The sequence below is a fragment of the Melanerpes formicivorus genome, unplaced genomic scaffold, assembly GCF_026170545.1.
Source record: "Melanerpes formicivorus ecotype bairdi unplaced genomic scaffold, bMelFor1.0.p_v2 SCAF_17, whole genome shotgun sequence".
NCBI classification, from domain to species: Eukaryota; Metazoa; Chordata; class Aves; order Piciformes; family Picidae; genus Melanerpes; species Melanerpes formicivorus.
Window position 1 is genome coordinate 7,651,439 of NW_027142369.1, and position 27,532 is coordinate 7,678,970.

The 27,532-nt window shown below is 40.6% G+C and overlaps 1 protein-coding gene across 1 annotated transcript in view; it reads right to left on the bottom strand.

Moving 5' to 3' along the window:
* The window catches only part of CLMN (calmin), a 77,235-nt gene that overhangs the window by 11,023 nt on the left and 38,680 nt on the right, over positions 1–27,532 (bottom strand). Inside the window, exons 2-9 of the mRNA XM_068148852.1 lie at positions 14,010–14,071; positions 11,487–11,582; positions 10,046–10,129; positions 7,374–7,466; positions 5,907–6,097; positions 3,937–4,130; positions 2,880–2,962; positions 173–1,477 (exon numbers count right to left, since the gene is read on the bottom strand). Coding sequence (XP_068004953.1) covers positions 173–1,477; positions 2,880–2,962; positions 3,937–4,130; positions 5,907–6,097; positions 7,374–7,466; positions 10,046–10,129; positions 11,487–11,582; positions 14,010–14,071 — 2,108 coding nt within the window. The remainder of the gene's footprint in view (positions 1–172; positions 1,478–2,879; positions 2,963–3,936; positions 4,131–5,906; positions 6,098–7,373; positions 7,467–10,045; positions 10,130–11,486; positions 11,583–14,009; positions 14,072–27,532) is intronic.

Consider the following 27,532-nt stretch of genomic DNA (forward strand, 5'->3'; position numbering starts at 1 on the left):
CCATTTATTCCAGTAGAGGGCTGTGGCAAACAGCATTACCCGATGAGAAAACAAATACATTTTACACATTTCTCCAAAGTGCTGCAAAATGAAAGCAAATTAAAACCTTGAGGTCAGATGCAAAACCTCCATATATATAAAAACCAATGCTAGTAATCAAAATATAAAATACCTCAGGATGCTGTGGAATAGAGGAATCTTCAAGGTTGGTGGCCTTTTTGCTAAATTGTTCAGTTTCTAACTCTTCCCCTACTAGTAATGGCACTTCTTTTTCTGCAGAAGAATCCATGGGACTGTCAATATCTGTTGTTTCCCCCTCATCATTCTCAGTATCCATTTCTGATGAAGGGACACCTAGTTTATCCTCTAAGTCTGGCTCTGGAACATCTTCTTTGCAGTTCTCTTCTAATAAGCCCTCTTCATGTAAACTATCAGTTATTGTTTCAGAAGAAGCTCTGTCATTTCTAGTATCATAATCTTCAATACAAGGCTCAAGGTAAGCATTCAAAACTGCTGATATGGGAACATTATAATGTGGATAATAAAAGAGATCGTGGGGTATTACGGATACTTTTGAAGAACTGGACAGCACTTCAGTTGAAGACTCAATTTCATCACAGCTGTCCAGATCGTCAGGATTTTTAGGTACATCTGACAGAGAGTCATCAGATGTTTCATTCTGTGTAGATAGTTCTTGGCTTTCAAGGTTCATTGAACAATGGTTAGTTTCTGTTGTCTCAAAGACAGGTGATTGCTCTGTATCTTCATTTTCTGGAATTTTCACTGTCTCTTCATTTAGATGAAGAACATACTTATGCGTGTCTTCTTGTTTTGAGGTATCTTCTGGTAAAAGAATTGAAGTCTGTGGTTTGCTCTCTTCTACTTTATTTATAGATTCATCTGTAAGTATACCTGAAGTCCAGGATAATGGACTCAGAGAAGAAGTATTGGCTGAGAGGCTCTTAGTTTCATTATCATATTCAGTAGAGGTTTCTTTAGTTAATTCTTCAGAGTAGTCTTCAAAAGAGTCTACAGAATTCTTCTGATTTGTCAGAACAGCTGGAGAAAGGTCATCATTCTGTTTCAATGGATCATCAGATATGCTTCCTTCATGTGGCATCAATTTATCACTTAGAACCTCCCAAGAGGAATTGGACTCAAAACTGACAGATCCAGTAATCTTCAGTGAGGTAGGCCTCTGAGGCTCCTCTTCAGATGTTTCCTGCAAATCACCTAACACTTGACTCAATTTTCCATTACATTTTTCAGCAGCATTTTCTGATGGGATTATCTCAGGGGTGTCATGAATATGAACCTTTGGAGGAGCAGGATGACTCATTTCATGGTTAACAGTATACATGTTTTCGTCACTTTCACTTAAAATCAGTATCTTGCCTTCCTTTTCTGAAGGTGTGTCCTTGATGCGGACATATGTGGACTCAATTGGAAGCTCCTTGTCAGGATCTGTAAAGTCTTCCTAAAAGTGAGGATACCATTAGGAGATAAATAGTACCTCAGATATCATTTTACTTTTCCCAAACACTACAAAAAGGGTAGCTACCTAGCCCTTCACCCCATTACCTTGTGAATGGCCAATTAATGCACTCTCTTATATTGAAAGCAGGAAAACCATTTTGGGAAGTCAAGTGACTTGAACAAAGTTCAACATCAAGAAGCCACTTGTACAGGAAGATTAGAATGCAGACAAGCCTACTCCTCAGTTGTTAATGCATTCATCACTCCCTGCTGCACCTGGGGAGACAGCTGACTTGGCTTTTTGACACACTCCCATGCCCTGGGATTATAATAAAACTAACCTGTCCACTAAATCCACCATGAAATATAGTAATGTACTGGATGATTCCATTCCAACAGATTGTATTAAAAATATAAAGTAGATGTTTTCTTTGTCCATTAAAATGCCCATAAGTTTAATGCAAACAAATCTTATTGTTAATCTAACCTAATAACAATTCTATAATAATTCCAGTGACTTTAGTAATGCTCACCAAATTTATAAGCTACAAAAGAAGTATCAACTGGAACAGTCAGTTAAGAAATATGAGGTGTAGGAGCCATCATTTATGTACATGTACTCTAGCACCAAAACTTAACTTACCCAGATACTCAAGAGACACTGAGTCCCTTGGATCTCCTTTCAAACCAAAACCACTATTTGGAACTAACTTTGCTGGAAGCACAAGCAGTTCCAGGACTGTTTTTCAATTTATGAGGATCTCTCTTCCAGTTCCTGGGACTTCCAATTTTCCTCCAAGTTCTCCATCTCCTATTCTGTAATTCTTCCATAAGTTTATCCTCTGTTTCTCCAGAAGACCTTTGTCAATCTATGACACTATCAGTCCCTCAATTCTTTATTTTTTCTAAAGTGTGCAACGGAGTCCCAGTCCTTCAAGCTGCAGTTTACCATGCTTACAATGAGTGCTTTTGACTGCCTGCACTAACAAGTCAGCTTCTGGTGTCTGATACGTGCTAAATTCAGACAGACTGTATTCCTCAAACTTGAGAAGATAGAAGTCAAAATGAAATTTAAAGTTCAATGAATCATCATAGAAGAAGGGCTAAAATTCAGCCTTATTTAAGACTAACATAGAAAAGTAGTTGAGTCCTGTGTAAGCAGATCTAACCTCTGAAAGTTATAACTGGATGTAAAGCATTTAAACACACAACTCTACCTAAACCATTTTAGGAATTGCTGATTTCACTGGATTAAACAAAAGTGTAGAACATTACACCTGAGTTTATGGTTTATTTTTAATATCTTAGAAAGAAATCTAGAAGATAAATACAACAATGTTTGACTTGATGAAGTACACCAAAGCCCATTAAAAACATGACGTAACGTAGCAGTAAACACATACCCCTTCCAGCTCCGGGAAGTGCTCCAGAAACTGCGCCACATATGTCACAATTGACTGCTCATCGGGTGATTCCACCATGATATCTACAGAAACACATAGCTGTCTTGAGCACACACAATTTTAAAGCACAATGGCAGAGGAACAGATCATCAGACATTTTATCTTGCCTTTATGATAAGAGAAATAACAGCTACAAATGCTTCCCTTTTTCTGACAGTTAAGAGAAATACTTTTCATTGTTGATGCTACTTGAAAGAGTTCTCATCATCCTACTCACATTGATTTTTTCCTATTTCCAAACACATACTGAAGCTTGATCAGCATCCCTTTACATCCACCTTCATACTGTCATTTATGTTGTTGTTACTAGACAGTGATCTTGTTGAGTGACACTACAGAGGTTTATTTTTAGCAGAATTGCCCAGTCTTCTAACAGGTGACCCATGAAAGCAGAAATATCCTACCTGTGCTTCAATCATAAAATCAAGGCCTAACACTTGTCATGTAGAGCTCAGTCAGAAACACTGTAAGACGTTCCTTTTTGTATATATATAAAAACATGTATGTGCTTATGTTTACATATACGTGTGTGTGTGTATATGCACTGTAAGGAAACATTGGGAGATGCAAATACATTTGAATAGTTATCTACCCATTCCGCTAGTACGGCAGGCTTACACACGTCATCCTTAACTGACATTTAGTCTCTGCAGGTTGTAGGCATTTCAGAATGGTGCACTGTAACACACAGCTCTCAGCACAACTGGGTGGTGATTAACACCTGCAGATGTCACATAGCATCTAAACAATAACCAGAACCAGTGTACACACCTAAAATGATGGTAAAATCTCTCCTACCAAGGAGCCTACAAACAGGACTGGAAGCATACAACTATAAGCCAGTGATCAATTTTTATTGCTCTTACCAATCAGCCCAAAACACTGCTTGCATCATCAGCCTGTTCACAGGGAGGATTTTGGTAGGTATCACAATGCAATAGTAATGAATTCATTATAGTTTGAATGCTGTCCAACAAAGTTGATGTAGGCATTTTACCTTCTGGTTCTAGGAGCCGAGGAACACCCAATTTATTTTGCGCTATGCTGAAAGCATCCTCCAGGTTTTCTCGAGCCGATTTCTCCAGTGCTTGCTTCATATCTACCAAAGTAGAGTCTATTGCTTTTATGACCGCTAAGAAAGCAAGGCCACTCCTCCAACTGCTGGCAAAGTCCTGAACTGCAACACCGTACCTGAACAGAGTTAAGTGCAGTTTACATGGGTGTTACAAAATCCAAAGTAAAGGCTTTACCATTTTCAGAGACTCCTGAAAGTTAACAACAAGGTTGCTGAGTTGCACTAGTCACACTTGCAATGTTTTTGGATTTTAAAATGCACAAAATACGTCCCTAAAACACAAGCATTCACAAGTGAATTGGTGTGGCTAACAGCTGACACCAATCCACTTGTAGGAAATAGTTAGTAAAAACAAAGCCCTCAGGAGCTCAGCAACCACATTTAACGTTCACAAAACCAAAAGTCTCTGTGATTCCTGTTTCTGTTGCTCTCCAGCATTTTAATACCATAGCTTGGGAATACTGCCAGCACTTAAGTATTTAAAAACACAAGCTTAAATGATTCACATTCCTGTGTACTTGGCCTTCTATAGCAGAAAATTGTCCTTTGCCAAATGCAAGTGCTGTCAGTATAAGTATAAAGCACAAATGTGTGAGATGACCAAAATTTCTGAGGAGAAAACAACCATTAGGCTTTCAGTGAAACACAGCCCAGGAACAGAAAATTCTGCATGGGTCACTGCATAAAAGGATTATAATGACACCATTATTTTTTTAATAGTGCACTTGCAAGAAAAAAATTCTCCTATTAGATATTTTCAGTTTGAAGTCTTTGGACTAAAAAATCTATGGCCTTTACTTCTCTGGTCCTCACTGTCTTTGTACCACCTCCCTGTTAATGACATCACCAGCATTATTTTGGGACTAAGACTATGCCTCCTTTATGGTCTGCACTGGCAACAGTGAATTGCGCATCTCTCTGGGACAAGTTTAGCTGCACAACAAGCACACTCCGCTCCACCAGAGATTACCAAGGGAAGATGCGGCCCACAGGATCAAGTTTGTAAATATGAACAATATAGAAATTTGTGTCTTTGACACTAGACACATAACATTTGTGTTCACAGGCAGATTTGAACATATAAATCCATCAACAGACAAAAATGCCAAGTACTCAGCTATCCAACTTGTATAAGTAAGTTTGACCCATGCCCTCTTTGGCAGGGCAGTCTTCACATCAGGTAATAATGTAAGTAAAATACACTCCAAGCATTTACACATGCTCTAGGCATCTTACATTACAGTTTTTTAACTCAGCAGTAACTGGCAGGTTAAAGCATCATAAGAAAAAGTGCTTTGGCAAAAGAACTGCTTATTTATTAAAGACAAGAGAGATGTACTGAGCAATGGAAATAGATTCAGAAATTACGTGTTCATGAGGAACAACTTAAGATTCATCCCCCTCTGAGGGAAGAGGGATTCTAATAGGGTCTCTGTCCTTCAAGGCACTCTGCAGCACTGTGAAGCACCCTCAGGGATGCCGATAATTTAAAAGGCTGTTGCTAAAGTCTTTCAGTATCTTTTTCAGTTCACCTCTTGCTTTTGCCTACCCTTAATTAGTGAAAAGCAGCAAATAAGACTGCATGAAAGCCAGGAGGTAGGGGGAGGAGGGAACTATCTTGTTTTAGACAGTACCAAGCAGATTAGTGCAAGTTAACATTTAATACTCAAATTATGAAGCTGGCAGCCCACATGGCATCAAGGTCAGACAGCCACTGTAGACACATGGCCATGGTGATACATAGCCCTGCAGAGACCATGCACCTGCAAACTCAGAAAGCAGAAGAATCCACAGCACAGTGTAATGCACACATGGAGCAGGAGAGGAAAGAGTTTCAGCTTCAAAAGGGCAGGCATCAAAACACAGTTTTATAAAAGGTTTTGTTATCTTACTTCCTGGTTTTCCTCTGAACCCAGATTAAAAGAGCTCTGATGGCTTTCCGCTGATCCTTCACTGTAATGGACATGTTTCTCTCCACACTGGGAGTGCTGGGGTGGGATGTATCTGACTCTGGACCACTGGGCCCGGAGGACAGGCTGGATGAGGAGGAGTTCCTGTTGAGGTTGCCTGTTAGCTCTTTAATCTATAATAAGAACAAAGCACGCATAGCTCTGGTTTAACACTGGCTGCACAGAGAACTCAGTGCCTGTTTTCATACAGACGTTAAAGATAACAGTGCTATAATTGAATTTTAAGAAGTTATTATAGACCTGCCCATTACAGCTCTTGATTTGTAGTACAGAAGCTGGACAGCCAGCAGCAGCTCAGCTGCAAATTCCATGAGACAGAAAGGGCAAGGCATCAGTTCAGGCTGAACTGAGCTTATTTGTACTAAACAAAAAACAAAACCACATGTCCTTGAGAGAGAAAAAATAGTTTAACTGAAATTGTTATCCACACAGGACCTGTCTGAGTAAAATATTTTAAGGTAAGAAATGGTAACCTGCAGCAGCACTCCTGCCCTTGGTCAGCGTTCATAGTTGAGCCTAAATTATCCACTCAGCTGCTCTTCGGTCCCCCATGCCCTCTGCTGCTGGGGGTTCTGGTCACACTTTCTCTGCCTGCAAGTCCACCGGGCCAAACTGGTGCTGTGCACCACTGTTCACCTTGAGAAGCAGAGCCAGGGAGAGAAATCCCAGTGCAACTTTGAGATTATTTTCTAAACCCATAGCCATTTTTAAAATAAACTCAAGACTAAGAAAGTGCCTTATAGTCTTACAGGAGTTGACAGAAACCTCCATGCATTTCTCCCTGTTCAAAGAACTTGGTATTGTCTAGAAGGTCACTTGTAAAATACGTGTAGGTTAGGGGGCTGTTTTAATCTAAGACTGTGGCTAAATCATTTCCCAGGCTCAAATCAGCTCTGCCAGTTCCAGGTCCTTCAAAATCTTTCAATTGGCTGTCTTAATCAGTTGTAAATTTTTGCCATGTTGAGTCAGTGATTCTACAAGGAATTTCCCACCACACTGGACCAAATCCAGAAAGGGTTATTGAAAATAAACTGTGACCTGGAACCAAACCTGAGAGGTTGGTTCAGATCCAGGGAATCTGGAACAGAACCCTGAGAAGGCACAGGAGACAAGGGAAAGTAGTAATCTGAGGCTCTAATTCTGGTCCAAGTCAAACAAGGGTTTAAATTGTCTCCTGCTTACACCAAAATAGGTCCAACAAAGAAAAATGAAAGCAGCTGCAGGTATAAAATTACTGTCTATTAGGAGGAAAAAGCTCAGGTTTATCATGCTTAATTATGTTCTTTAGAATTAAAAATCAATTTTAAAAAATCAGAATTCAGCTGGAATAGATTGATACCATGAAAATTGTTCAGTTCACTTATGATTAAAGTATTCATGTTTCATTACCTGAAAAAACAAGATTATGTTCCATATTAGTCCAAGTACCAGAGAGGAATTTCCATCTGCTATTTCTGCTGCATCGATGCTAACAAGCTTTACCTGTAGGAAAGATCATGAATTCAAGGAAGGAAGGTAAATACAAAAAATGCACTACTGGATATGTCCAGAACACCTCTGTCACTGACTGGCCAGACAAAAAGCAATGCTGAAATACTGTGCCAATCATAATTTGCCATGATTGCAACTAGCCTGCTCATGGAACTCTTAGCTCAAGCCCTCAGCATAGTTTGCAAAAGAGAAGAGAGCCCAGTGCTGCCTCCTCAGGACCACAAATGCATTTCCTCCACACAAAAATGGAAAAAGACAGCTCCTATTCTGCAAGAACAGTGGATCATAGTCTTAAAAGGTAGACAGACCTTTCTCATACAAAAATTAAGACCCTAGTAAGATCTGCTTACTTCCATTTTGCTATGCATCTCCGTTTTCCTTGCTTATCTTGCTTTATGCAGCTTGTCACAGAGTTCTGATTCAGTCAATTACCAAAGGATAGGGTTGTCTAATCCAAGCAAACTCTAGACTTTCCCACACCAAGGTTTCTTCCACCTGATAACACCAGGATGTTATTCTCTTTGACAACACAAACACTGTGACTTGGTTTTGGCAAAGGTCGTAGAGGAGGGAGGAAGCAGGGAAGCTGTCAGTACTACATATGGCACCCAGATTGAGTTAAAGCCCAGCATACAGCCCATTTATCACTTAGAAATCCAGTACATGATGAATCACTTAGCAGTGCTGTATCCTGCTACCCCATTTCCACAGAAGCGTTTGCTGATGGGTTCCACCCAGTGTGCTTTAATACCTAACCCTGAGGCTCTTGGCAGCCAAGGCACTTTGCCAACACCACCTTTCACTAATCAGTTGGGTTAAGCTTAAAAAAGGAAAGCAGAATAATTTTTATCTAGTGGTTTGCAGTACAGATTTCAATCTTAGCAGAGAAGACACCTCTAGCTGTCATATTTCAAGGCTCAGAATTCTTGCAAGCTCCAAAGTATTCAGCATGGCAAAACCTTTAAGATCTAGCATATTTGAATAGCAGTTTCTCCAAAATGGTGAGCAAGTGGCATTCATCAGTAGACTGCTCTCAGAGTCAGTTCTGTCCTCTTATTGCTGCTTATGCTTGTCCCTCAGTGCAGTAGAGCTACTTGTCTAGAAGACACTGTCTGCTTACTCTTTTCAGGAAACAAGAAATCCATAGAAAAGCAGGTGATTTAGCACTATTAATTAAAAGGTCTCCACTGTCCAAAGCTCCTCCTGCCTGGCCTTGCTCATTTAGGTTCTAGGTTGTCCCTTAGCAAGGCCCTGGCAATCAGACACACTTCAGCTGCAGCTCTGCAATGTGTTGATGTCAACAGAAAAAGTCTCATCTGCTAGTGGACCTTAGCTGGGAAACTGTTAAGAAATACGTGAACATGTGAAGTATTTCTCAGCAGTGCTATAGCAGGACGTGTAGACACACATGGTTAGGGCCCGATCAGCCTCTGCTGGTGGTTTACAAAAGGAGACTGGAACATCTGAAAGTTACCAGACACCTGTTTGACCTTTCACATACTGCTAAGGAGAAAAAAATAAAGCAGGTTAAGCCATCCACATCTATGGGGTCATAAAAGATCCACTAAGACCTCACATCATGCTCATTCCTGTAGTGAAGTTTGTAGTGACTCTCCTGAATTACTAACACTGCTTGCATGATCTCTGGAGAAGAGCTAAGCTCACTGCAGGGAACCAGCAAAGTGACATCAGTTTCTGTTGTAGCATTCCATGCAAGGTAGGCTTCTGCCCCCATGCACTCAATAGATCCCTTCTCACCCAGAAACTTTAAACTTTACTATAGTCCTTTATAGGACACAGTCCACTATTTGTTTTCTCTTTCTGATGATCTAGGTGTACCATGATCTAGGTATATCTATGTGTTGTTACATGGCCGGACTTCTCATGACCTCAGCACTTCCCAACATTTTTCAAGCCCAGAATTTTCAAGACACAGGCCACATCCTCCGGGCTTTGGGAAAAAAGCCCTAGTGGGAGAAATTAAAAATTGAAAGGAATGAATCTTTACAAGGTCTGATCTTCCTTGGTCACTTACAACTTTAGGAAGTGATGTTGAAGTAGTGCCACACTAACTATGAGGGAAGTTATATCCTTAGCAGGCTTTGATTCTTGGAATTATGCATTTATGTCCTGTTCCCAGATTTAATTTGCTCTTGCCTTCGACTCATGATCAGTCCACCAGATAAACACGTGATTTGAATGACTGAAAGTATTTCTGACAAAAGTCATCTACCTTCAGCCTAACTAAAGTAATGCCACCAAGATCCAGTTCATAAAAACTACTCACATCTTTTTATTTTCTTTTAATATTGGGTTCCTAATCCTTTAATCCCACTGAACTTTTACGTTATAACATGACCAAATAATCCTTGCTTTAGACTCAGTAGGTGTTCTCATTGCACATTTTCATGTGGCTTTTCAGCCTTGCTGCTAAGGTAAGCCAAAGTGCCTTTAAGCAGTACGTTCTTTTTAGGTACAAACAGTGCATCAGACTAGTTACAATTACAAGAATTGAACTTTGCAACATACATCAGAAGAAGACATTAAGACCAAGCTTTAGAAATACTCACATTACTGTCCTCCAAGAACTTAAGTGCTTTAGCTATGTTGTTCAAGCGAAAAATGCGATGGGTTGAAGATTTGTATTCGTGCATCTAGGAAAAAATAAAAGCCACACTGTTTTTAAAATGATGGAATTATTCACTGTGTCATACAACACTTAGAATCACAGAGACAATATAAAGCCAAGGAAATCTACCTATGTAAAACTATTGCCATATTTCTGATCAGTCAAGTACTTCAACTCCATGTTCTGCCCCAATGTAGCAAAACAGGGTTAGCCAACAGCTTTCCTGCTCTCCAGAAATTACCATTCCCTTGGACCTGCAATGTGGATTATTTATGTAATCACTCCCTAACCATGTTCAGTCACAAGACTGAATTTACCTGAAAATCTGTAATAATAGTTGCTTTTTTTTCTTTAATGAAATTATCTTAACTAGGAAGCGTGAGCACTTTTCATAGCAGATACAGGCAAGTGGGAGGCAGAAATGAAACAAGTTTGCTGCATGCCTGTCTCCCTGCAATTTCACCTTGGCACACTTTTTTATCACTTATGCAGGAACACCTAACTGCCAGTGCAACAAGTTTGGCCAGCTGACCTTACCTCCTTCATTGCCTTCCTGCCTGACCTGGGGTGTAACCTAGTGTACTCTGTGTGAATGCATACAAAGTTGCTTCTGCTACAGCTCCCCAAAACTGCAGGAATATTAAAAAATATGTGGTTCTGAATGTGTGACCACAGTTGCCATCCTGGGGGCAGTATGAAGATGGTTCAGTCACTACAGAGCATCATCATGTGATTGCAAGTGCATCTGCAGTGGTGAGACAGCTGCAGACCAGCTCTTTCCTCTTATCCAAGTGTGATACCCACACAGAAAAGAATACTTGCTGACAAAATTCATGTAGAATGAAAAAATGAAAGTCAACTGTAATTGGTCATTTGCAATTGCACTTCCATTTCTAGTATATGGAACATCATACAGCTCTTACAAAGAAGGGAGGGGAGAAAAGGATTCTAATAAATAAAGCTTTGCCTTCTGATTTAAACCATATCAATAATACTAATGAAACTTGATCCAGGACAGTAGAACTAAACTCAGAAGTACAACAAGCATCAGCAGACCTAGCAAGTGCTATTAGTGTCTTAGATAAAATTGAATCAGAATGTATGGATTAATACAGCAAATATGTCTTTTTTTGGTAAGGTTACTTAGGTGATCTCAAAATGGAACATGTAAGCATTAATGTATTAAAGCCCTAAAAAACCTGAGAGCTAGGAACATTTACACTGATCACAAACCAGTCTGCAACATATGGAAATCACAACAAAATTGGTGGAATTCTTTACTATACCCAAGACATAAGACCAAATTCACCCTTGGATGTCCATGTGGCTCAGAACATACAGAGCTCCGTACTCAAGGGGGTGTCACCCTGTTGTATACACACCAGCTTTTGTCCTGACAGGACTTCCAGTAGAGCCATCAAGATTTTGCCATCTTGTATATCAATAAACAAGTCTTTCACTTTCAGAGGAGGCTTGCACTGTAAAGAAAAGAAACCATGAAGCTTTTAAAGCAGTACTGCTTGGTAAGTCACTGTGATCTCAGTGAGTAAGGAGAATTTTACAAGGCAGAGATACTAGAAGTAAATCTTAGCCTGCAGGAAGAAAGGGCTGCTGTTTTTCACATTAGTGGCAATTCTGTCCTAGCAACGTTAGAACTAAAACTGAGATCTAGTACTCATGTAACTGAGATCAGACAAGGTCTTACTTCAGATTTCCCATAATAGAATCTCACCTGAACTACTCTGTCTAGGAAGTGACCACCTAAGGGTCGGGTGCTGATCCCTCAAACTAAGACAAATCCACCAGAAGCAAATCCTACTTCATGCTGAAATAAGCCTATGACCCAGCTGCCCACAAGTGCTGTCTCCTCTGTAAGGAGTTTGGTGGTGCCACTCCATTTCTCAGTATTTTCTAAGTACTTTAAAGAGCAACTTCTTGTACTGTGTCTCTCCTCAGCAAACTCCTCCAAAGGGAACCACCTCCTCACTTCACCAAGGTGTCTGATGATGTGCGCACTGAGACACAAATCCAAGTCAGCTCAGCCATTAGGAGCTGTCTCAGCTCCAGCAATTATGCTTTGTTCAGGTGTCACTCACTCATGTGTCCCTAAAGAGCCCCATTGTTTTATCTTCACCTGGGCAATGCACTATTGTTTGATTAAGCTCTGATTCTGGCAAACTGAGGCCATAAAACTAGTCTTTAGCTAAAAGTACTAAACAATGCTCTCTACAGAAAGAACGCAAAGTTCATTTTTTTATTCTTTTAGTCCTTAAAAGAAGGACCAGCACTCAGAATATGCAGATGACTGACAACTATCCCATGACCGGCAGAGCTGCTGCTCTTAAAAGATCACCCAAATGGCATGGTCTGCTCCAAACGGGGACACACTGCACTATAAGTTTACTGAAGAAATACAAGCAGAATACTTCACCACTGCCTTTAAAAGAAAGAAGTCACTCTGCAAGAAGTGCTTCTCTGAGGATAAAGGCAGAAGGCACCTTCTCTAATGGGTGTCCTTGGAGACTCACCTGTAATTACAGGGAGCTTTTGTTATTCACATGAGTATGTTTACTATGCTCCTTCCAGGAAAAAAAACATTAATGTATCAGCAGACCTCTGCCCTTTCTTCAGGAAAGGGTTTTTTTTTGGTTGAATCAGAGAGGGGGAAAAATGTATGCACTCCAGAGAAAACCATTCACCTGCCCACAAAGTTTATAAGACTTTATGTGCTTGGCAAGGCAGAATTAACAGCACCCTACAGCCCTTTTCATGATCTAATACCTTCTGTAAATCAAAGGCCTTCTCCATAGTCACATACTTGACAACCTTTTTTGACAACTTCCAAAACTGCAGTTAGTTTAAAGCCCTGGGGCCTGATTCAGAAAGGCATCATGTAACACTGTCTTTGTTCTGAGAGACCTTTGGGAGTAATTGCTAGTCAAAACATTTCCAACTAGCCTTACTCTGATTTTCCAGGGAGATTTAAGAGGATCCCTGTATTCCTTCGACATTCACTGCAGAGTAGTGGACTTAAGCAACTATACATGTGATACCTTCCTTCTAAAACACTTTTACTTCACTATTGTCTGAATTGAACCAGAGGAGTTAAAATGAGAGTCAGCCCAAACTTTGTCCCTGTCTGTACTTCATGAAATTTAGCCACAGATACTAAAAGCACTGTGAGGCTCAAACACCACTCCAAGCCAGGATTTGGTCTAGATCAGGAAGCTGCTGTCTCAGTCCTATTAAGAATACTTTTTCATCTTCAACAGCAGGAAAATAGTTCTTTGGATGGCAGACTAGTCAGGAGTCAGTACTTAACTACTCTCAATAAGAACAGTAAATTAGGGTTAATAGCCACATTATGGTGTGATTAACAATTGCATCTTAAAAATATGATGTCCAAAAATTAGTTCCCCATTGTTATTAGCTACATAAAGATATCATATAGCACACACACACCCCCAGCATGACGGAAAAGGAATTAATATTTCCCATCTGCTGATCTGGGATGAAGCCAGGTTCTAAAGAACATCCGTCTTTGGCCATGATGCCTCAGATGTTTGAGCTTCCAGTCCAGGAAAGAACACTGCCATCACCACCTCAACCACATTTATTTTATGTGGGCATGTTCTATGGGAATATTCTAGCCTCATTATAATAGTCAGTAGCATTAAAGACATAAAGGCACCTGAGAGAACTAAAGTCAGCCAAGCATTTGTTTCACCTCAGAAGGAATTATCTTTTACCCAGGAACATGCTTTCAGCATCTCCTCATTCTCCTCCAAATGTCTTCATATACACAAGCCATCTTACTTCCAAATTGTAACTGCTTTAAAAGGAATTATTTCCACTGTGCCTATGATTGTGTTCTTCTATCGCAGTATCAAGACTGCCAGTCTTACCTTTCCCAAATGTAGGTTTATCCATCTGGTAAAAGTCCTCTTCTGTACATTTTCTCGTTCCACTAGAAATACCAGAGACAAAACACAGCACTTAAGTTTCCAGAAGAGGGAAAGCTGATAGGAAATTCTAAGAACTGATGCACACAAACATCAGAATTCATGAAAGCCTTGTGAATAAAACAAATGTATTCCACATCAGTAAACAGAAGATTGAGCTATGGTGGTTTATTTCATTTCTTTGCTCAGACATGACCTATACACTTGTAGATGCATTAGAAAGGATGTAGGGAGAAGTCTCTCTTCATTTTGCAATCTCCAATGTAGCTTTTGAGAGGTGAGTATTTATGTGTTGTGCACAGCTCCCCAGTGGCATCAGCCTCTGAGCAGGCAGTTTGACCTCTCTATGTCAATTTATAGGATTATTGCTCTGACATCCTTAATGCACATTGGGTTGATGTGGATTCCAATGTACTTGCATGCACACAGAACTGGCCAACACAACAATTTTGTCTTCAGTCTTGTGAATGGAAAAACCTCATCAAATGTCATCTTCCAAACCTCCTAACTACTGCATTTAAAGTCAAAATTCCAAGTCTCTACATTGAAGTGCCATTTTATTTATACTGTAATAAGACAAGGAGTGTTTGTTCCTTGCCAAAAGTGCTGTATGCTAGGTGCTGTGAAAACAGCTCTTGGGCCAGCTGAAGAGTTTTTAATCACATCTGCCATTTCCTGAATCCATTTCCATAGTGAAAAAGTGTAAGGAGAATCATATTACTGACCAACTTTCATTTACCTTCTAATATAAAAAAATAAACCATATATTTAATATAAACGAAGTAGACTGACAAAGTAATATTTCATTTTAGAGGCAATTATTCTCAAGTGGTTCTCAAATTTCACTTAAATTAAGGAAATCTGGCAATTTATGAACAAAACCCATTAAAACTAGTTATATGCTGTATTTCAATATACTCATAGAGCATATCAAATATATTTTAAAACCATTTTGTGTTTCTTCAGCCCTACAAAAATAGCTAACCTATCTACGGGGAAATCACATTCTGTAAAAGCCTGGTTTGTTTTTATTAGTCAGGCTAATTATAGGCTAAGTAGTAGCTTCTGTAAATCAAATTTTAATACTGTTCTTTTTGATCATTTTTAACTGAAGGGTCAGCAGCCTCTAATCATATGTACAATTGTTTTCCTTATTTCAAGGCATTAGAATAGAGCTTTCAGCATGAATTATATGTCACTGATTGCCATTCAGGACTTTTAATTCCTCTTACTCCTGTAATATCAGATTTTATGAAAGATTGGTTACAAAAAGTCATTATCCCTTAAGTGAGTGCTTTAGAAAACATGGCAAATGCCAAACTAATTATTGCTGTTGGCTTTTCTTTAGAATGTCTTAGAAGAATGTGCACAGATTTGAAACGGCTCTCTAGAAATCAAACTGTAAATTGTATTAGGGTTCCAAAATATCTGTTAAAAACTCACAGCATTTCCCACCTACAAATCTCAAAGTACAATAAACTAAGAGATGTGTCTCATTTTTCTTGGGCTTTCCTTCCTTCAGCACTTCAACCTCAAACTGGCTTTCCATGCACTCACACATCTACAGCTGAGCAGCAAGAGTGCTATGTGTCACCCAGCATGTAACTTCAACAATCAATCTGTTAAAATTAACTTTTGGGGGTGGGTGGAGGTTAATGTTATACCAGATCTGTTCCCAGATATACTTATTTTTGTTCAAATACATTTGTTGGTGGAAAGGGGAAGGTAGAACAGGCACAGGAGCTAGTAGCAGGCAGTGGGGCCACCTCTTTCTCAAGCTTGTCTGAAATACTCAGGAATGCTCAGATGGGCAGTGTCAGGTTTTGGGGAGGACAGGAGACCTTATCAAACAGGCTGGATATACAGACTTCCAGTGCTGACCAAAATCAAAGCAGAAACACAGAAGAGTACATAGACACAAAATTAATGTTTTCTGACTTCATCAGAGGCTTGGGTTTGTGGTTTCAGGTCCTATTTTTCAGCAGTCACTTTGGCAACCTTCATTTTCAGGGTAAATAAGGATGCAGAATACAGCTAAGAAAGCTGTGTTTATTTACAGATCATCCATAAAACTGAGCACACATCAGCTCCTAATTTTGCTGCAGAAACTGTGCCATTGATGCAAATTAGAGTTGCACATATGCCTCAAAGGATGGGTGAGCCAGGCTGGTATTACTGCTTCAGGAAGCTCAAATACCAAAAGGAAAAGAATGAAATAAGAACAGGCACAGTCAGGAAAGCATTTGCACACAAGCTTCTAACACTAATCAATGACATTTTCTGCAGCGAACAGTTTCTTTCCACTAAGAATGATGACCCCAGAATGGACACTATTCGATTCTCTGATAGTCTAAAGCAGTAGCAACTGGATGGGGAAGAGGAAGGGGGAGAAAACGTGTTTATGAAATCCCTAAGGCAGACAACCCCCTAATGCAGTCCATATGCTCTACATCACAGTTAATGGGAAAAGTTCAGCACAGATATTTACTGATGCATGCCTTTAACTATTATTCTTCTCCAGCTTCACGGACCTCCCAGTTTTGGTACAGGCCCTCTTCTCCACAACCTTTTCATCTGAGACGATTGTAGAGACTCTATAAACTTTATGTGGTTGCCATAAATTAAATGGAATATTTTTTTCTCCTTCACACCTACCATTGCGTAAAAGTGAAGAAAAGAATTCAAGTCTAAAGTTCCTATGCTTATTGTATACAGTTTACTGAAGCTGCATCGGGTTTACTGGGCAGCTAGAGAGCAATAACACCATTATAAAACAATTACACAAGCCATATGGCTGGCCTGCACATGGATCATATACTAGAAAAGAAGGATGCTTGTGAGGGTTGGATTCAACGGCTGTAAAAAGTTAGGAGTCACCATTTTTGTTCAGCTCAGTTCAAATCTTGACATAAGAAACAAATTATAAAGAGAAATTTTGACCATCACACGAAAGCTGGGTCTTCCACACTCTTCCAACAAGCTCAGCGGCAACACGCCTGAAGTTCTTGCAGAAGCACAGTATTTATAGCAAAGTACACAGGTATGGCACTGACAGGTATTAGCTGTAATAATTTAGAGGGCAAGAGACCCCCAGAGAATGAAAAAGTAGGAGGACGCACCTAATGTACATAATTCACACAGTTCGCTGCCCCACAACTGTGCCCTAGAGGAGAGCACAATTTGTCTCAGCCACATTATCTGCACCCTAGTCAGTCCATCAATAAATATTCACTACGATACATATTCTGGTTTAACAAATTGTATAGCAAAGACAATTAATTTGTCAGAGAGACAAACCAAGATAGTTCAAAAAACCACTTGGGCAAATTCAGGTTTAAGCTGTTAATGGATGTGAGTTTGGCTGCTTTCCTTGGTGGCACTATTTCCTTCTTCTCCAGCCTAGCAATTCCTCAGGCAGGTATTGCAAACGCTGTTTCTTCCTCATTCAAATCTTGTCAAAGGTCACTACTGTTGCAATACCTATGAGAAGCCAATCCCCTAACAGCCTCTACACCACCAGCAAATTGGACACAGCAAATATTGATTTGTGTTTAAATACTATTTATCCTGTTGTAGAACGGCTATGAATAATCCTGTGAGGCACACCACCACGGGGCTGGGCACATGAAGGAACTATTAAACATGGAATCTAATTTCAGTGGAACATTTGTCAGGGTGTAATTACACAACTTCAGAAAATTGCTTGATTTGCATATACAGATATTACTCTCAAAGCAAAGCAGAAGGTTGCTTATATTTGTTTCCAAAGCAATTAGCATTTCATTTAGGATATCATCATCAGATGACGCTAAAAATCTTCACAACAGGCCAATCTGGCGTTTAGATCCACTTGCAATTTACCTTCAAGACATCTTGCTAACTACTTGCTATATCACATGCAGAAAAGCCAGCTTCCTTGTTTCTACTGCAAGTTATAACCTCTATAGATACAAGATATATCTGTTATTAATATTAGGCAGATTTTCAAGACAGAAATGGTGGGTTTGGCCACCTAACTGTGAAAAAAGAATGCTCTGACTGCCTGGGCCTTCAGCTTCTAGGAGAATTGTTCCATATCCACCTCATCGGCAACCAACGGCCACCACAGAACCAGCTCATAATGCGTATTGGTCTGGAGGTATCTGAGCATCTACCAGTCTTAGATAGGCTCAAAAAGAAACTCCTTGTTACACACCAAAAATATATGGTCAAATGTATGATATTTAAATACTACAACCTAGCTCCAAAATTAAAGGGCTAGTACAGTCACCCTAAGTCTTGGGAAATGCAGATTCCTCTCTTTCCACCTTCCTCACCCCAAAACTCCAGTTCACATAGCCAAGCAATCAATCAGCCTCCAGCAACACACACTGAACAATTTACTTTTGAACTACTCAAACTTCAGGCCACTAAACAAAATGAAAACTGGATTTTAAACTGGGCTCCATGGTGTTCCAACACTGTGACTCAGCCTAGGTATTTGTGATTGCTAGTCATCCCACAACCAAGTCTGAATACTGGTTTCTCTGCAGACTTAATGTTTGTGAAGGAAGCCAGACTAACATCTTACAAAAACGTGTTTACCTCCAATTGCTCATTTGCTGCTCACAATGTTCCAAGTTTCTGCTTCTATGTCTCAAACGCTGAAGTCTGCATTTCCAGACATGAAAGCCCATGTCTTTTTTACAGTTCATGAGAAGGCTGCCAGCAATACCATTAGCTAAAAAGAACCTCTTAAGTTTTTGTTTTAATTAGGTGGTTGCACCTTTGTGTAGACCCATACTGATGGCACTCAGTAGCTATGTTGAATTTCAGTATCAAACCAGCAAAACGAAGGTGACATCTGACTAAGATCTGCCTCAGTAAGTTTCTGTATACAGTGCAGCTGGGACATATGAATCCTAGCATGCTGATCTACCTTTATTTGCCTCTATAGATGCAAATAATTTAATACGCCATAGAAGCAAATAGAGGCCATGCCATTAGTTACAGTCACCAGTCAAGCATTAGATACAGGCCACTGATGTCAGGTATGGGTAATCAACAGCTGCACAGAAGCACAGATCCTTGTTTGGGAGACCTTTTACTGTTCAAACACAACACCTGGGACAAAGTTCAGATGCAAAGACAAAAGCCAAGGCATATGCAAGCAACATATCCAGCACGAGAAAGGTGATTAGAGGCAAGGTGTAACGGGGGGGAAAAGTGGGTGTAAAAAGGAGATTGAGTTGGGGAGTAGCAACTGATGACAAAAGAAACAGAGATTTTAAGATTAAATGTGTAGAGTAGAGGAGAGGAAAATGCAATTAAATTTTCTACCTTTGATTAATCTTGACAGAGTTATACCAACCTCACTGAACTATGAACCCTCAAAGACCCATTCTCTATGATATATTTTCACAAGAGGCAGAAAAAATACCTTACAACATAAGATAACACATAGGAGATCACATTCCTCTTACGTCTATATGGTGCAGCCAAGCTACACTGTGCAGTGAGCACTTAGGACTTACAAGAAAATCTCTGTATTTGTAGGAGCGTGGATTTTAATGGCATAATCAAAGTGTAAGGAATAATTTTATCCAGCTTGCCCACAAAGTTCATTTTATTAGCTTCTTAATTCCCAGGAACTGTATCTTTTCCTTGTGCTAAAGAAACCTCCAAACAGCTTAGAAGATTAATATAAATTTTCTTTTTGATCTACACAAGGGTTGAAGGCTCTGTTGTGTACCATATGCCAATTGGATATAATTTGGAGGACATGAAATACTGAATCTTAAAAACTCTGGTTTTCTAAAGGAAACATTAACTACACTATATAACATGAGACTGTTCTCAAGTTACCTCCTATGAAATAGGGCCTCTAAGCCTTCCAGATGAAGTTGTTCAGTTAATTGTTTGTTGAAACCAACCCATTTATTAGACTTCTTATTAAATTTGTATGGCAGGTGTTGAAAGCTTGAGGCTTTCTCATTCCATCAAATTTGCAGTCTTGAGTCTTACTGGTTCAAAAATCTTTAAAACTCAGGCTGGTGTTGCAGAACACAAACATTACAGGATCACAAGCATTACGTTTTCATTAGCTGCAGCAAAGCAGGTTTCTTTTGGAGTTCAGCGTCTGGTTATAGCAAAGTATTTATTGCTGCAATTGCCATATTAGGATCACATACACGAGACAAATATTGCAGGATGAGATCTCTAAAAATCTCTTAGTGCTTCAATCCTCATAATGTCTGAGACATGTTCTTCTTAATAAAGCATTAGAAAGATGAATTTACTTGTAAATTCTACTGGGCTCTGGAAGAGAAATCCTACATAAAATATTACTATTAGAGCTGATCAAAATAGCTTCCAATGAGAGGGATTTAATTTTCCTCGCTGAAAACTAATTTGGTAGTAGCAGATGGTAAAGATTCCCCTCCCAATACCCTTCAATCACAAAGCAAACATCTTTGTTCTCATGACTTTCCATGCACATGGAAATGTTATTGAACAGATTAGCTGCATTTCTGATTTATATAACAAAATTTGACAATTTTTAAAAAAAGAGAAATACAACTCTGTTCTGAGCACTTAGAATGAAACAAACATCAGTGTTTGTGAGGAAGGTTACTGGACCCAAGGAAGTCGTAACTAAGTTAAATTCAATGGGTTTGGAATTGATCTAATGACTCGGTGAAGCATTGATCCAGCAAAGTGTTTTCAGACTGTACACACCGCTTCCTGTGGTATGTTACATGCTGTATAAGGAGAATAACACTTCCTTCTCTGCATGAACATCAACAGGAATTGCTATTATCAGCAATGGCTACTAGAAGCAACACACATTTACAATGTCTTCATTCAAGAGTTCCTCCTAGTCCAGGATTTGTTGTGTTCCAGTGCTGTACCAGTACTGGTTTCCATAAATGGTTCACCTTCAGAGACTGCTGATGTTTCTTGGGGGTATTTAGGCCCCTAGCTCTGCAGCGAGCAAAATGTCCAACCCTTCCCATTGTCAGAGAGCTGAACTCTGCTTCAAAGGGCAACTTAATTTCTTAACTTCAATTTCAACTTGTACCTGTTTTGCCTACTACACACGTCTGATTCTCTTTACTTGCTCAAAAATAAAACTAGTAGTGCCTTTCTGAAACTAACAAAGTTATAGTCAGCCAGGTACCAGGTAGTTTCATCTTCTTATTAGTTAGAGGAGTAGTTCTTGAATCAATTTCACACAAGCATTTTTTTATTACCACTAGCCCAGCCCTTTCCTTCCCACATGGCGAAGTATGTCCCGTACATATACCAGTATCTGCACCAGTATCTATATTGCTCCTAAATGAAGATGTCAGGGTTCATCCTACAGCCTCTAAGAAGAAAAGAATAACCTCTTCCAGAAGCCATTCTACCTCAACCGAGAAGGGCTAACCACAAAGTCCAGTCTGTTTCACCTCCACTGCTCTACATTTACCCTTATTTGTTGTGGCAAACCTAGAAAGCTTAGACTGTGAAGCATTCCAGAGAGGAAAATAATCCTTGTTATTTTTGTTGAGACATCTGAACAGGTCCCTGCTGACTGGAAAAAGGGAAATATAACCCCCATTTTCAAAAATGGGAAAAGAGGAACACAGCGAAAACAATAGGCCAGTCAGTCTCACCTCTGTGTCGGGCAAGATCATGGAGCAGATCCTCCTGACAGCCTTGCTAAGGCATAAAGAAAATGAAGATGATGTGATTGGTAGTAACCAACATGGCTTCACCCAGGGCAAATCATGATAAACTTCTATGATGGAGTTACAGCATCCACTTCCAGCAGAAGTACTAAGCAGCTTCCTGAGCAACTTTACAAGAGTCAAGCTTTAACACAAAATTTGAACTCTGGCAATTGGTAAACAGGACCTTCAAAGAACTACAGGATGGTACAGAAGGGCTGTGGAGACAACTGACAGACATACAATCTCCTCTGGAATTTGCCTTTACCCATGGGAGACGTGTACTTCATAGTTTCATTTTCTAAGATCAAGCAAGGAAAGGCAACCATAAGCATGGTATGACACAGATCTACCTCACAGAAGCCATAAAATCACAAATAATTGCCTGTTTGGGTGCCTGTGGATTCTGTATTTCTCATTTCTGCTTCCCCCATTGTCCCCAAACAATTCAGGGACATTACTCAGCCAGTACATTATCCAAAACAAGAAATGCTTCTGGAGCCTTCTGAATGGGCCACTGCAGCACCAGAAGAGATTAAGAAGAAAAGCTTAAGTATATGTGTGCAGTACTGCAAAAACTGCATTAAAAGCCAGAAAGAATAATGCACTGCATGGATCAACAAAACCTACTGGTATGCTCAAAAAAAGGAACGGCCTTAGATGAGTCTCCCTAGTGAAAAATATATAGAATCTCACTGCATTCTGCCTCTCTCCCACTTACCCATCCATTTAATGTCTCTCCTCAAAGCCATTAAGCAGCACAGAAGAAACAGACTGAGAAGCATGGTGGTCACAGAATCACAGAATCTGTCTGGTTGGAAGAGACCTTAAAGATCATCCAGTCCAACCTTTGAACCAAGGGTCAACACTACTGAAGGGTCCAACACTAAGCCATGTCCCTAACTGCCAGGTCCACACACCACTTGAACATTCTCAGGGACAGTGACTGTACCACTGCCCTGGGCAGACCATTCCAATGTTTGATAAGCCTCAGTGAAGAAATATTTCCTAATATCCAGCCTAAACCTCCCCTGGAGCAGCTTGTAACCGTTTCCTCTAGTCCTGTCACTTGTTATGAAGGAGAAGAGGCTTGTCCCCTCCTCATTCCTGCCTCCCTTCGGGTAGTTGTAGAGAGTGATGAGGTCTCCCCTCAGCCTCCTCTTTTCCAGACTGCACAACCCAAGCTCCCTCAGATGCTCCTCATAGTTCATGTGCTTCAAGCCATTCATAAGTCTTGTTGCTCTTCTCTGGACACACTCCAGCACCTCAATATCCTTCCTATAGTGAGAGGCCCCAAACTGAAGTCAGATGAACATTAGAAACATGCCAAAATACATGCAACTCTAATAGCAAAAGACCAAAGAGATTTACAGAGATTAATATTAACTAGCACAAAATCCTGTGGCTTTGGAGGAATAAGCAGATGCTTTGTCCATTGTGGGTCAGACACATGATCTGAAGTAGAAGGTACAAGGCCATTCTTGAAGGGATGGTAAAGGTAAAAAAACTCAAACTACCACTGTCACAGAGGAAGGCAATTGCCACTTCAAATGGATGCAGACAGAGTGTAAGCTGCCAAAGTTAGATTAAAATGGCAAAAAAGCTGAACTCCTGTAGAAGTCCTTTTTAGAGATGCATTACAAAATGCAAGAGGATACCCCTGAGGAGTTGCCATTTGTCTTGGAAGATCTTCTAGGAGGTATGCTTCAAGAGTTACACCTGGTTTTGTAAGAAGAGGGTAGCTGCCACAGAATAATTCACAGGCAGATCAAGAATGTTAAACTCCTGAGTGTTCACTCAGTCAGTCACGTACCCCCCCTGCCAAGACTCTAACACAGGCTGTGGGCAGCACAGCCAAAAGCCTGGTGCCCTCTGCATGCTGGCAAGCTTTGTTTTGCACAGGGAACCATGAGTGGGAAGTCCTGGGCATTATTCTGAGTGATGCTACCCAGCCACCAAATGCTAGCACAGAAATTATTTTTCTGAAGTCAGTAGCAGTCTTTCCTTTGCTCCAGCAGGATTTGAAACCAGACTTTATGTGCAAAGATCACTCAGAAATAGCATTGGCACATCTTACCAATTAATCAAAATCAAAAGGTGTCAGACAAAGCCTCAGACTGGGCTTGGCTTGAGGCCTGCTGTAATGTTCAGTTCTTCCTGAGTCTCCCTGAATGTGGCAATGCAGCCCTCAAGTGACTGACTGAAGCTCTTGATGAAGCCCCACATTTTTAGCTATATGTCTCTGAAGGCAGGTTCCTGCTAATCTGCCAAGATGAGAAAACAACAAAAAGAAAAGTTCTATTGTCCTGGTTCTTTTGTTCTGAAGATCCAATGCTAGAACAGTAGCATTTTTTGGCCTTAAACCACTGCCATCAAAAAAACAGAGCACAATGAGCTGTAGACGCTGCATGTATTTTCAACATGACACTGTCGTGCCTCCCGACAGACATTAAATAATTCACCTGTAACTTCCAGGACAACAACCACTGTGGCAATGGTAGCAAGAAGCAGTGTGAGCAATCTGGCAGTATAAGCTTAGAGCCTGACATGGTGGTAGGCCATGCTTAGCATAAGTGTAGAAGTAGCTAGCAGTTTAGCAAAACAGTGCTGTGCCTGCAGCACTGTAACTAAAGCAAGGTACTGGTAGCTATAAACACAGAGAGTTATCTTGGAATAACAGGATGCATACGTTGATCAACAACCTCACGTGATATTAGTAGTTTAACTAATAATCTATCATAGTATCATAGTATCAGTCAGGGTTGGAAGGGACCACAAGGATCAGCTAGTTCCAACCCCCCTGCCATAGGCAGGGACACCCCACACTAGATCAGGTTGGCCAGAGCCTCATCCAGCCTGGTCCTAAACACCTCCAGGCATGGCGCCTCAATCACCTCCCTGGACAACACATTCCAGGGCTTCACCACTCTCATGTCCAGCCTGAATCTCCCCACCTCCTGCTTCATTCCATTCCCCCTAGTCCTATCACTACCTGAGATCCTGAGAAGTCCTTCCCCAGCCTTCCTGTAGGCCCCCTTCAGATACTGGAAGGCCAGAATTAGGTCCCCTCGGAGCCTTCTCTTCTGCAGACTGAACAGCCCCAACTCCTTCAGTCTGTCCTCATAGGAGAGGTGCTCCAGCCCTCTGATCATCCTCGTGGCCCTTCTCTGGACATGTTCCAGCACCTCCATATCCCTCTTGTAATAGGGGCTCCAGAACTGGACACAGTACTCCAGGTGGGGTCTCACCAGGGCTGAGTAGAGGGAGAGGATCACCTCCCTTGACCTGCTGGCCACACTTCTCCTGATGCAGCCCGGGATCTGATTGGCTTTGCGGGCTGCAAGTGCACATTGAGAGCTCATGCTGAGCTTCTCGTCCACCAGCACCCCCACATACATCTCCTCAGGACTGCTTTCCAGCCAGACACTGCCCAGCCTGTAATATTGCAATAATATTACGATGTAGGGTCAGTCGTGAGGAACCAATGAAGCTATGCCAACGATGCTCTGCAAGTCTATATAAACTGTAGAGGTTTCTTTAATAAACAAACAATACTAGATCATATTGGTCGTCCGTATCGATTCCGTTCTCCGTCATCAACAAACCACCTTTCTATTTCTCTATTTTTGCAACTCTTTTCCAAAATTCGAATGAGAACATGGCAGGAACCATGAAAAATCACCCCTTCTCCATCATGGCCCACACTGAACATCCACCCAGAAGGCAATGCAAACATAAAATTAAATTGACTTAGGTGCCAAGCAAATATTTGTGTTATTTATGGACATTTCCAGAAATAAAATTTAGCAGAGGCATTCCTCATATACAGTATTACTGATATCAAGACAATCTTCTTTCAAGGAAAAACCTGTTACTGCATAGCTATATTGTGTTTGCACAGTACTTTCACCCTCACCAGATTTGTAATCCTCCTTATCAGACTTCCACATCCTTGTGGACAAGACTTAGCATTGTCTCCTGTTATGAAGGAGAAGATGGGAGAACAAAGAACTTCAGAGAGTAATTATCATGCAAGCAACAAGCCTTTCCTATAATACACTCAATGGTGCTCAAATGGCATCACACCCTTCCAAAAGACAAGGTTTATTTCAAAAAAGGTCATGGAAAGAACACTTCTTTTGTTGCTTTGAATTGTGCTCAAGATGTGTAACGATTCTTCCTGAGATGGATTGAACAGATATACTTCCAAATGGGGCATAAGCCATTTTATTTGCTGTGTTAGCTTGTACTCTGACTGGTACTGAGACATTCCAGAGAAAGGTGGAACTTCAAATATATGTCACAGTCTGTAGCACAAGAGGAATAAAGACACTTTGGAAAGATGGGGAGCTTCCATCAGAGGGTCTGCTTTCTATAGCCCCTTGAATCAGTTTGCTACTTGTGTTTTTCTTTTAATGGCAGTTAAAATTATTTTTTCCAAGCTTCCTGGTGCTTTTTAGCTACTTGCCAAGACTATTAGAGAGATGAAGACAAGGAACTGTTCAGTCACTGCACTATGCTTGGTGGGACTTCAAAGTTGCACCATGTGGAAGTTTCACATACCCTTTAACCCAATCCAGATCGTCATTGCCACTAAGAGGCTTAGCAAAGACTTTTGCCAGCAAAGGGAGGGTGTCAAGCAGTGTTTTGGCAGCAGATCTGGCCTACTGTGTACATCAGTCCTTGGCCCAAATCTGCTTATATGTCTAAACACTACCATATTAGTTCACTCTCCCCTGCTGCCCCCCACATTGGTCTTCCACTGCCTTCCATCTGTCACCCCCAAGCTTAAAAGACAGGATTTGGGATAATGTGTGTTCCTTGCAGTTTTTCATCCATTTGCCACATCAAATCATGAATGTTGTGCAATGGGAATAATGCAGAGCATGAGGACTGACAGCATTCCTACTGCTGTAGGAATCAGAAGAGCTCTAATCAGTCAGTTCTTGCTCTGTCTCTTTTTCTCACTCTGACAGGTAGGCACATCTGCTAGTTTCACCACAGAAGGCTGCTGGTATGTAATGAATACGGTTAACAGGTGATACATCCACCTTCTTTAGGCCTGCAGGTACTTATGAGAGCTGGAACGTGCATGTTCTCCAACAGAAAATCACTATTCAACCTCCATTTTTCACATTCTGTAGGGTGTGAGATGGATGGATGAGCAACGGAAGGGGACAGTGAGAACACTGCTGCTTTTGGAATTATACACTCTAGTTCATTAATGCAACTCAGATGGATGATCCAATAAAACAGGAAAAGACACTAAAAGCACCAGGAAGGCTGTGCTGCATGCAGCACCGTTATCAACAACACTGAGATCAGCTGAGCTAGTGAAAGCATAGAGATTGAATTCTGGGTGACAGAGGATGACAAGATGTTATCTTCACTAAGGCTATGTCTGTGTTTACACTTACAGACTTCAAAGATGGTTTATTTGTGTAAGACTTGTATGAGATTCATATAAAAAAAGCCATGTATCTCACAGAGCCATGTTAGAGCCAAGTCAGCTACTCTGTCTTTACACAGTGCTTTAAGCTGAGCTTCTGCAGATGGACAAGGTCCTGTGCAGCAATAACAAGCAACTGCCTAGTTTTGAGAGCCTGCTTTTAAGACAAGAAGCTTAATTTTGGTGAATGGCTTCCACTCTTTACAGATGTATGAAATGATCCAAGGCAAACCAAACATTTCAGGAGTATGAGACCTGACTCATAGGTTTTGAAAGTTGGAATCCACATATCCCCAAAGTCTGTCATTTGGGGGTCATGGAAAGAC